Here is a 12,206-nt window from a genome sequence, read left to right as displayed (position 1 = left end):
GGGGTTATCCCATGACATGAAAAAGACCAATCAAAAACTTCTGCAAGTTAATCCCTACTATCAATGTCATGCAGGAAACTTACACACCAAATGATGCCACAGAAGAGATTGCAGTACAAGAAGAAGAAGAAATCCCACAGGATCAGGACTCCCCTCCAAATGAGTATCTCATGCATATTTCGGCTCATGCAGTTTCAGGGCAGGTCACTGCTGGCACATTTTCAGTCAAGGTCACTGTTGGTGGACAAACAGGCATTGCCCTTATTGATACCGGCAGTTCAAGTACATTCATTGATTTGTATTTAGCAGTTACAACCACTTGCCATATCCAAAAGAAAAAATCGGCTAAAATAGCTGTGGTTGGGGGAGGCCAACTTACATCTGGGGCAATCATAGCAGACACTGCATTCTGCTTCTTGGTTTTCCAAAGGCGCTCTTCCCAGATAAAAACGGTTTTTATTCTATCCAGTCCCTCGCTACACTATTTAGACGGATTGAAGCTTAAGCCAGATCGAACCTGTCTGAGTATATGCATTGATCCTAGAATAGATTCACAAGCTGAAGGGAGCCTCCTAAGAAGAATATGACTAAATACTCGGGTCAATCCCCCATTGGGGAGGGTATCACGTTTGGTGGAGTTCGCTATCAGCCAAACTTGAGCTCTTTTGACAGTCCTAAGAAAATCACTCACCCGGCGGATCCGGAATTCCATTATCAGGGCAATCTTCTTATGCTCACCGCAGACGCACCTCTCCTAACTATGGAGTTAGCAAAGGGGTATCTCAATCCATCCTCTCTTTTTACGAGGATCATAGGAATTGGGATAACCTTGGGCTCTTCCCGCGCCCTTTCAGGGTTCTTGGTTATCACTTGGCTATTCGCTCCATTCCTCTTCAATCCATCAGGATTTGAGTGGCAGAAAATAGTAGATGACTGGGATGACTTCTTTTCTTTCTTCTGAAGTCAGTGTGCTTCTTTACCAGGCATAACATGATAATTCCTCTATGGCGTGTGCTCCTTTCCTATGTAATGACTTTCCTCCTTTTTCATGCCTCGTGCGCGTGCATAAGCTACGAGTTCCCTGGCCCACCCTAGTTCATCGAATAGTGAGACTGTTCAGCCGTTAATGCACCTAGGACGTGCTTACTAGGAAGATGAGAGACATGCTCGCTAGCCCCAGGTTGGGGTGCACCTAAGTTCTATCATACATAAGGAAATATCTATTGGACCAAGGGATGCCTGCTCAATTCCATTTTATGGTTCGATCTAGCAAAATTATTAACATAGTTCAAATCGGGACGAGGAAAAGAAGGCATAGGAGTGGCAGATGCACGATCACTTGTAAAGTCCTATGAGCCAGGTTTATTGACTGGATTGTGTACCATAGAAAGTAAGTCTACCAAGAAGCTACCATTGAAATGGAATCTGGAATAGTAGGAAGAGTCCTCGAGTCAAACATCTTGGTCTACCCTACCCAGTAGGATTCAGCAACCACCGAAAAGCAAGGAGAAATCTTTGTACGTAATCCTTCACTCGATCATTTGCATCAGCATGTCTTTCTTTTGCCAAAACAAAATAAAATGAGCATTAAGCAGCAAAACTTATTTGATCTGGTCACACCACCTAAGATTTTAGGTTCTGCGTATGCATGTGATTGCTCATCATCACAAAAGTTCTGAACTAAGTAGGCTTCATAATCCCACATTGCAGGCTTGCCTCCAGCATCGTCCATAGCTGCTTTTGCTTCTTCCTCACGGGATCCTAGGAAAGATTATTGAGTTTTGTACTCATAACTATCCAGATTCAAAAGATCCAAGCTAAAGGAATTAGAAATGAGTGCTAAAGAGAACGAAAGGTATTGGATCATTGCCTGCGGCTGCCACGTCTGCTTCATTTTACTCGCCTGGATCGCTAGAATCCTCTAATCTATTAAGTTTGAAAGGGACAAGAGTCATAAGATCCTGGTCAACTGACCTCAATTATTAACTGCACTGGTACCCGCGCGCATACCCCCCTTTTTTTTAGCTCGTTGATCATCAGACCTTGCAAAAAGTGAAAACGTTGAGTCATACCGGGCTTCATCTACATCCTATTCATTGCTTTACCCAGATGCATACTCCTCAGAGATTTCTAAAGAGTTGGTGGTTTGAAACCTTTGTCCAAAGAGGAACGAGAGAAGATAAAGGATACCTAGGTGGCAATGGGTCTTTATTAAACAGGATTCGGATCCTTCTGATCGGGAAGTAAACTACAGCCAATCAGTAGACAATTCTGGTGGACATGAATACCGACCTGTTAGGTGAGAGAGTCAAAGCCGCTGCTTTCCTCTTCATTACAATTTTACGGATTTGACTCAGTTTGAGAGAGAAACCGCCTTGGGCTAGGAAGAAGAAGACCGCGGTGAACCATAAAAGCTAAAGCAGGTAGGCCTATTCCTTCTGAAAGATCCGAGGTCTTCCTCATCAGAGGCTCTAGCGCCTTACTTTCCTTCCGTTTTTCCAATCCCGATTCGAGCTATGAGCTGTGGCACAAGCCAGTTGAAGAAACCATTCCTTTTCTTTCTTTTCAATGATCCTACTCGAGATAGGGAGAGTAAAAGCCCTCATTGTCCAACCTGTCTATCTAGTGAACTTTCTCCTTGCTCTAACGAACTGAACCCCGACTTATTTTGATTGTTACAGATCTAGCTATTTCTCTTACAAAGCCCCCGCTAAAAAGCTAGGAATCTAATGAGTTACGAAACACGAAAGTCAGAAGGACAGTAGGTTTAGTGAACCCTCGGCGCTAACATAGTTCAAAGAATCGCTTCCCTTTCTATAGAGCCAATCTCTCCAAATTCCCGACCCGAAGCGAAAGCTGTAGATGCTGATTAATCACCCGTGGATCATAGGTCCAAAGCAGGACCGAGCAAAGCACTATTCTAATAAATACGTAGTTGTGCCGACAGAAGTAGAAGGCGCGCCAAGGGCAAAAAGACGAAGCGATTTCCTCTTGTTTGAGTGTTAAGCAAGCCTGTTGCCTCTTGTTGTTCTAGGGTCAGCAAGTAGGAAACAAGAGAAAAGAAACCATATTTGATACAGGAATATTCGGTTTGATAACCCGTAACTAATTCCCCCTCTGGGTAATCTTTCACATTCGGCCAAAGAAGAAATTCTAAAAACTAGAAAGCCTATAGGCTGACGCCAAAGATTCCATAAAAAAACCATATTTTGGCTGTGCTTCAACTATATCAACTGTACTTGAACTGTTAGATAATCATAGTCGATAATAACATCACAGCTCCCACCGCTATTGCAAAACCTTACATGAAACCTTAGCTTCATACGGCTCCTCTATGATCAGAAAAAAGGACTGTTTCGGTATTATCCCCCAGGTTTATCAGTTGCAGGTGAATCCTGTGAAACATCTCTCTCGAGGCTAGTAACAACACTTGGAAATGAAAAATGAGCTTAGCGGCTGTACCGGGTCAGGACCATAAACACCACGAGCCGGTTAAGCAACAGAAGCTGTGGGCGAAAGCACACTCGTCATTCTCAGACCTGCGGTTGAGGTACGTGCGAACAAGTTCCCATTCTCTATGTTTCATGGCCTATCAATGAAAGTCAGTATCAGGCTGGCTCGCTTGGCGGGTCGTCTCCTTATATACCTAAATCCTCGTTTCACTCATCTGTAAAGGTCTACCCTTCGAAAGGTAGGTTGAGTTCCCCCGTATGTAGCCAGCCACACTCTACTCGCAGGTAAAATATTGGCGTAGACAACAGAGAATGTGCTAGGTAGGAAACCGAAGGAACTCTTACTATACGAGAATTTGCAATTCAATATGACAACCGATCAGAAGGGATTGGATGATCCCAATGCGTTGCCCTCCTTCGCAATACCGGAACTATCTGACCGAGCTCCATCAACACAGAAAGCGGAAGGGACAACAGATACGGATAGACTGGATCCGGAAAGGGATTTCAGCCAGTCCTTGCCTATTGCTGGGCTGGTTGTTTTGTCACGGTCCGATTAGTAGAAGGTGAGTGAGTAAGACGAGGCCCCCGAAGCGTAATGTAGAGCTATACTACTCTTGTTTTTCCTTCTGCCCTGCTTAGGAGAACTTTGTCTAGAACCCACTTTAGCTAGCTTTCAAGGATACCATTACAGATGAGTGAAGCGAGTATACCGTTTCCGGAGCTCCCGAGGTAGCACGGTAGCGGAAGCCCTTTCTAGTTCAAGCAGTTCCAATTCCTATTCTGCTTCACCGCTTACACCACACTCTATTGGTTCGCCTTGTGGTGCCTTTCGATCAAGGTCTACTTTGGTTGATCCACTTTCTTCTACAGCGCGTTATCCGCATCAAAGTTAGCCAGGTTCCTACCGCTTCTTGATATTATGGATTTTGCAATCCCTGAACGCCAGTGCTTCTACAACCAACGGATACTATTTAACATAAATAATAAGTAGAAATGGACAAACGAGTGTGGCTACATAGAGTGAGGAAAAAAACATGGTGGTACCAGCATTGCGTATCACTCACTATGCTTTATGTAATATGGCTTAAGCAATGGTAAAATGGGAGTCCTGAGCAAAGCACATCTGATCGATATGAATGAAAGATACATCCGTCTTTTCTTCTCCTTCGAAGGTTAGGTATCCGCTCGTTAGTTCAGCGCCGCATAAATACTGACTTTAAAAGGGGCGACTCCCGCCTGTGCTTAAGTTGTTTCAAGCTTGTAAAGACTCGCGATCGGAAGATTGACCTGGTTTTCTTTCAGCTGAAACTCTACCTAATGGTTCAGATTCCCCGGGTCCATGGGTCCATGGCCGCTTAGCTTAGACAGCCTTGTTAGAGACATGAATGTGGGGTTCGGTTTCCAATTGATTTGTATTCACCGGGACCTCCCCTTATTGGATTTTCTCCACTTTTCTAGTTGCTGTGGAAAGAATGTTGAGCAAATGAGTTTAAGGGGTGGTTTTCTGTTTACTTTTTTTCAGCCTACGTCGTCTCTCTTCCAGAACCTCACAATCATCAGTGTCTGAAGTTTCATGATGAATATTGGTTTCACATTTTATTGCTTACGTGAGGAAATATCAATTTGGAACTCGAATTTGTATTTGAGTTATGATGAGGAGTGAGGTAGATTCGCATTGTTGAAGAAAGCGAAGAAAAAGGATGCTGCTATGGCTTGCTTGTGGCTCTTTCTTCTATTGGCTAGTCTCAGGCATGATAGTTTCCATTTCTTTTGGAAAGCAAGTGCGGCTCAGTCATAAGTGTTAGTAATAGCATGAAGTAAGTTGTCGGTAGCCGGCATTAGGTAAAAGGAAAAGCTTCTCAAAAGCATTCAGAAATATCATAGAATGGTGATCGAGATCACCTTCACGGGAATCATCCTTTGCAAATTGGGGGAAGGGAACCAATCAAGTCACCAAGAAGTTCCCGAAACTTGGTTTAGTATTAAGGTTCTTCTCTTCCAGCATTTAGTATTCAAGTTCTTCTCTTCCAGCCCCCCGGCCCCTCTTTGATAAGGAAAGTTTGCATTTCTCAAATAAAAAATGACAAATATGGTTCGATGGCTCTTCTCCACTAGCAGGTTTACTGCTTTCTATTTGCACTTTTGTATTAAGTTTCCTTATATATACGATTTTTTATTATTTTCTATTTGTCTATTTTTATTTTTAGTGCGTTTTATTTCGATTATTCTTCTCCCAATTTTAAATCTTTTCGGAGCCTCCTTCATTATTACTCTTCCTCCAGAGATTCAGGATCCCCAAGCTGTAGCTCATTTAGCAGGGCTAAACTTCTATCTGAGCCTTTACGAGCAGGATCCTGGATGGGTTACGTTCATTCAGAACGAGCTTAATCACAATACCCCTCTGGAGGACATACCTGGACGACTTAAGCTCTTCCTAATGGAAGAAAAGCTGTCTAGTATGCGACAAGATGTCATTCAGGAATTTGTGGTGCTTTATCAAAGAATAGGGCCTTATCTACCGATCGAGCCCTACTTGGTCGATGAAGCGCTTCGTTCCTATCTGGACCATATTCACGCAACTGATTCTTTCACTGTTCTCCAAGCGTCTTATCAAGATCTGCGGGAGAATGAGGGAGGATCTGTTTTCTTTAGAGATGCTGTTTCCCACAACCGGGATCTCCTTGAGGCGGAAAGCTCCGCAAGGAGGTGCCTGGAAGTGGAACAAAGGATCCGATGGGAAGAAATCCCCAAGAGCAAGGCAAGTCTCGAAAGAGCTGAGCACGAGCATGCTCTCGACTTGTTTAAGTCAGAGGATCTTAGAAGGGAATTAGAAAAAAAAGAGCGGGGTAGCTCAGTAATTCTGATTCTTTTCTCTTCCAGCCCCCGGGCAGGCCCCTCTTTCTTTTCTCTTCCAGCCCCCCGGCCCCTCTTTGATAAGGAAAGTTTGCATTTCTCAAATAAAAAATGACAAATATGGTTCGATGGCTCTTCTCTACTAACCACAAGGATATTGGGACTCTATTTCATCTTCGGTGCCATTGCAGGAGTGATGGGCACATGCTTCTCTGTACTGATTCGTATGGAATTAGCCCGACCCGGCGATCAAATTCTTGGTGGGAATCATCAACTTTATAATGTTTTAATAACGGCTCATGCTTTTTTAATGATCTTTTTTATGGTTATGCCGGCGATGATAGGTGGATTTGGTAATTGGTTTGTTCCGATTCTGATAGGTGCACCTGACATGGCATTTCCATGATTAAATAATATATCATTCTGGTTGTTGCCACCAAGTCTCTTGCTCCTATTAAGCTCAGCCTTAGTAGAAGTGGGCAGCGGCACTGGGTGGACAGTCTATCCGCCCTTAAGTGGTATTACCAGCCATTCTGGAGGAGCAGTTGATTTAGCAATTTTTAGTCTTCATCTATCAGGTATTTCATCAATTTTAGGTTCTATCAATTTTATAACAACTATCTTCAACATGCGTGGACCTGGAATGACTATGCATAGATTACCACTTTTTGTGTGGTCCGTTCTAGTGACAACATTCCTACTTTTATTATCACTTCCGGTACTGGCGGGGGCAATTACAATGTTATTAACCGATCGAAACTTTAATACAACCTTTTTTGATCCTGCAGGAGGGGGAGACCCAATATTATACCAGCATCTCTTTTGGTTCTTCGGTCATCCAGAGGTGTATATTCTCATTCTGCCTGGATTTGGTATTATTAGTCATATCGTATCGACCTTTTCAAGAAAACCGGTCTTCGGGTATCTAGGCATGGTTTATGCCATGATAAGTATAGGTGTTCTTGGATTTCTAGTTTGGGCTCATCATATGTTTACTGTGGGCTTAGACGTTGATACGCGTGCCTACTTCACCGCAGCTACCATGATCATAGCTGTGCCCACAGGAATCAAAATCTTTAGTTGGATCGCTACCATGTGGGGAGGTTCGATACAATACAAAACACCCATGTTATTTGCTGTAGGGTTCATCTTTTTGTTCACCATAGGAGGGCTCACTGGAATAGTTCTAGCAAACTCTGGGCTAGACATTGCTCTACATGATACTTATTATGTGGTTGCACATTTCCATTATGTACTTTCTATGGGAGCCGTTTTTGCTTTATTTGCTGGATTTTACTATTGGGTGGGTAAAATCTTTGGTCGGACATATCCTGAAACTTTAGGCCAAATCCATTTTTGGATCACTTTTTTCGGGGTTAATCTGACCTTCTTTCCCATGCATTTCTTTGGGCTTTCAGGTATGCCACGTCGCATTCCAGATTATCCAGATGCTTACGCCGGATGGAATGCTCTGAGCAGTTTCGGTTCTTATATATCCGTAGTTGGGATTCGTCGTTTCTTCGTAGTTGTCGCAATCACTTCAAGCAGTGGAAAGAACCAAAAATGTACAGAAAGTCCTTGGGCTGTTGAACAGAATCCAACCACACTAGAATGGTTGGTACAAAGCCCTCCGGCCTTTCATACTTTTGGAGAACTTCCTGCGGTAAAAGAGACAAAAAGCTAAAAAAAAACCTCTCCTAACTATGAAGGAAGTTTCATAGAGATAGGTGTGGGGAAATAAGTTCTTCATTTGAAGAGTTAGTTGGCTGGCCTACCGGCCCGCAGATTAGGAAGGCTTTTATCGCCAACTGAACTGCGTAACCAAAGCGATTCCTTCTTGGTGGAGATAGGTGGGTCCTGGTCCAACCTAAGTCAGTTCGAACCTGACGGGTCGTTCGTTCGTGTGGAGAATCTCTCTCCTTACTCAGGATTTCTTTATCTTCGAGGCGAGGCATATTCATATGTCGAAGAAGGGGGAAGTGTCTTCATTTACGCTCATAGAACCCGGAAAAAAGAATATACCGTCGTTTAAGGACCAAGGATCGTAGGTCGGAGTAGCAGGAGTATGCGACAAGCAGTTGCATGTTTGATGTGGGTCTGTAACGAGATGAATTAGAACACTTGGAATCCTCGCGGATATAGCTGCCACGAGGGCTCTTTCCCACTTAATAGATTCATTCCTTCGTTACGGCGGTTGAGGGTACCTGCCGTTCAGAGATGCTATCAGAGTAGGAAAGTTAGCCAAGTTATCCTGCCTAGTTTAGATAAAGCACCCCGATCATACCAGACGCAACCCGATCATTGTATACATAACATAGTTGAATTTGAGTAAATTCTCTCTGCCTTTCCCATTTCCAATTCAAAAACCACTAGGCATAGAAGGAAATCTTTCCCGGTAGAAGGTTCTCAGTAATCAGCAGTGGGAATAAGCCCTTCCAGTCTTTTTCGCCTAAGAAGGTTTTGGAGGAGGAACCTATGGGAACGACAGTCCTGCATCGAGATTATTAGTTGCTTACCGCTGCACATTTTATCAAGATCAACCTGTGGGAATAGCCGTCCCTTCCTTACCAAAGAAAGAAAAAAAGAATGACGCGGTCTGGTTTACAAGTAAGAAAGAAATAGGATAAGGGTAAAGGTGACGTTTTAGCTCTTCGTTCCGCTCTTGGTTTACAGGCTTTGTTAACTGGACCGGAAAAGGGGGCATTTTCTGGGTAGGTTTCCCTATTAAGTCAGCACCGGATCAAGATTGGAGACCCACCACAAGCAGAGAACAAAAAGCCTAAGAGTGGTGACCAACCATCTGCAAAAGGAGTAACAGAGCAAAGCGGAGAAGAGAAGGGGGAAGAAAAAAGGTTCCTAACTCATTGAATAGCTTAATCTATTGGTCAGGGATCCCATCTTTACTTTATTTAGGTGCCTAGACTTTTCGGGGCATAGGGTAGATTTCACAGTCCTTTAAGTGAATACGCCTTCTCTTTATGTATAGAGCTCTTAAAGAATGGATCAGCTCCTAGCGAAAAAGTCCAAGGTCTGAATACCAAGAGCGGTCAAACACAGTGATCGGTCCCGGTCAATGGGTAGAAAAGCCCGCCCTATAATCTGAAGTAGTCTTCGACTAGGTATATAAAATGGATAAAAAGAAAGAAGGGGAGGAGAGGAGATAGATGCATTTCACTAGGCGCATATGATATTGGAAAGAATGGAATCGAGTAAGCTTAGGCCAACCGATAAGTCATCTTTGTGTAACTTCCCATATGCCTACTTCTAAGCTAAAGTAAGGAAATAGGGTGAGATAAGCAAGAATGAGCCGAACGAAGACGTAAGGTTTGTTTAGATGTAGTCTTTGTGCTTTTCAAGTTGCTTCTTGCGAAATCAACTAAGTTCAAAAAAGCCATGCCCAGGTTTCCGGGAGTTTAGATAAGATATGTCAGCTGTTGGAGGATCAATATTATCCGGGGGATCCATATATTATGAGGGAGTATAGAGAGGGGGTCTAGAGATAGTACAGTCTGTAGTGAACCTATTCATTAAATGGACTTTTCCCTTACCTCTCATCAGCTTCCCTTTCCCTCGCCGGTGCAGTGCCATCTGGATACCTCATAAATAAATCAAGCAGGCCGGCTAGTAAGTGATCCCGAGGGGCTATCTTCTCTCCCATGCTGGTGCCTTGCTTAACTCAAGTATAAAGTGGAAATGAAAGCCAAAATCCGGGGTGATAAAATTCCATTTGAATCTTGAGATCCAAGAAGAAGGATAGATTCATGAGTTCGTTCTGACTCCTAGCTTAGCTGGAAAGCTTTTGCTTGTATCTGGTAGTGGGTGTAACATCCATCATACTCAAACAGAAGAAGGTTTGCTTATCTAGCTCCAAGGCAGTTATAATCATTTACAGAACCAGGGTTTGCACCTACTGAGGAGGAGAAAGGGCCGACGACCCATACTAGAACTCCAAGATAAGATCTTTCAGTCGATCAGACGGCCGAGGCCTTTAATAAGGTCCGGTTGTGCCAACGAGTTCTTCTAGTTATGAATCGCTGTAGGGAGGTAGCATTACATTTGTATTAGCAAAATAGAGCTCCTCATAGAAAAGAATGGCGAAGAAAGTGTTATAGTACTTTCTTTCTATTCAGTCCTGGAACTTATTCTTTTCCGATCGACCTATCAACAGTAGCGATCATACCCCATCGAGCGAGTTAGGAGCTGCTCACAAAGAAGGCTGAAACCAGATGAGATGGCCGAAGCAGATACCAGAGAATAGGTTCCTTCACCGAAGTCTACTTTATTTTAGAATTCAAATTCAATTGATGCCGCACGGGCTGACCATTTTAAATAGGTGGAAACGGGAGACTGGAGAAGATGATCACACTTTGGAAGAGAGACAGTCGCGTACCTGCCCCGGAAGGGGGCTTTTGTTCGATACAATCACTGAACTCAACCGCTTAGACTGGAGATGGCACTTGAAAACTCGTACAGAAATCTATCAACTTGACTTAGAGGAAGAAGTGGCAGGGGGTAGGTCGGCTGTTTTAAGTCCGGATGGTTCCTCTTGTTGGCATGGCGTTGGTATGCCTCGCTATCCTTCAACTCTGGATCCGCCATCCTTCAAAACAACAACTACCAAAACACGAACTCAACGGCTTAGAACCGTAAACCATATACCTTCTCGGTAAAACACATCTCAAACAGATTATTATTGAAATGAATGGATTTTATCGCCTTAAGTAAGAGAAAAGGTTTGTGCTTTCGCCAGAAATTGACTACCTACCCATTGATTGGATTTCTTCTTCTCCCAGATCCAATAGAAGTTTCCAATGAGTCATTGCCAACTGCTTTAGCAGGAATGATCGAAAGAAGCAGGGGTTTAGTGATCAAGCTCTCACTTTAAAGTCCCTGCCAGCAATACCAATCCCATGCTCTTCGATGGTTCTTACGCTCTGAAAAGAATCCTTCTAAGCTTTCCTCCTAAAAAGAACCTACGTTCCATTATAGACATAGAATCTATCGTTGACCTACCCAAAGTCTTCTTTTGGTTCCTAGAACCATGCAGGAAAATCACTTGAGCAGTGACAGGTCAGCATCAATGGTTTTGAGATGAAAAAAATCAGTCAAACAACACTGGCAGATCGGCAATCCGATCGGGACCTTCGCACTTGACCATCGTAAAGGGATCATTGTTGCTTGGTCGATCGATCCGTCCTTCCACCCCAAAGCTGGTAATCCAGATCAGAGTTCTTTGGATGGCATGTAATGGATTTCATTATGAAAAGGGTCATTTTTTTGATGTTGTAAACTTCATATCCAGAGAAATGGATGACTGGCTGAGGGACATATAGATTACTTCAGATCTCCACCTTCCTATGCTATGTATGCCAACCTTGATCTAATAAGTGGTCTTAATTAATATGCAAGATAGGATAATATTATAAAAATGGTTGGTTTTGTTCAATACTTAGGTAGGGCTGACTACGCCACCTCAGCAGCTGGGACTGGAATTGCTTACAATGCATCTGGCCACTGACTGAATTCGAAGTAGGGCCAGTGTATAAAGACTGGCTTATCTCTCTTAAGACTTAGTCCACTTTCTACTAGAATCATATTTTCTAGTTTGCAAGCAGGTGTGCCAGCTGTAACAAAAACTTACGGCTTAGGTGGATTTCTTTAGTCAGTCTATAACTCAGGCTTTTCTTTATAGGACTCCCACACAAGTAAGTAGCTAGCTAGCTGGTATTGCCAAAGCCAAAAACACTGCTGCATTCGAAAAGGCGAACCGCGCGGACCCGACTTCTTCCTTTTATGCTGAAACTAGGGCTCCCTCTGGGTAATTCTACCTATCCGTTTGGACCACGTACCTAGATAAAGTAAATCATTTCAATCTAAGTTGTCCTCAGCTACAGCAAA

General features: G+C 43.3%; 1 protein-coding gene across 1 annotated transcript; it reads left to right on the top strand.

The window, feature by feature from the left end:
- Positions 1-4,855: 4,855 nt before the first annotated feature.
- Positions 4,856-7,783, top strand: LOC119339824. The gene is made up of 2 exons (XM_037611722.1): positions 4,856-6,309; positions 7,727-7,783. Exons 1-2 carry the CDS (start codon positions 5,536-5,538, stop codon positions 7,781-7,783), a joined length of 831 nt encoding a protein of 276 aa, XP_037467619.1. The 5' UTR covers positions 4,856-5,535.
- The last annotated feature ends 4,423 nt before the right edge of the window (positions 7,784-12,206 follow it).

The sequence above is a fragment of the Triticum dicoccoides genome, chromosome 7B (genome assembly GCF_002162155.2).
Source record: "Triticum dicoccoides isolate Atlit2015 ecotype Zavitan chromosome 7B, WEW_v2.0, whole genome shotgun sequence".
NCBI classification, from domain to species: Eukaryota; Viridiplantae; Streptophyta; class Magnoliopsida; order Poales; family Poaceae; genus Triticum; species Triticum dicoccoides.
This window is presented reverse-complemented; position numbering and strand designations above follow the sequence as displayed.

Coding starts and splice junctions, on each gene's coding strand:
- LOC119339824 (XM_037611722.1), top strand. CDS start 5,536: ATGACAAATATGGTTCGATGGCTCTTCTCCACTAGCAGGTTTACTGCT. Junction 6,310..7,726: donor AAAAAGAGCGGGGTAGCTCA/GTAATTCTGATT, acceptor TTGGGCTTTCAG/GTATGCCACGTCGCATTCCA.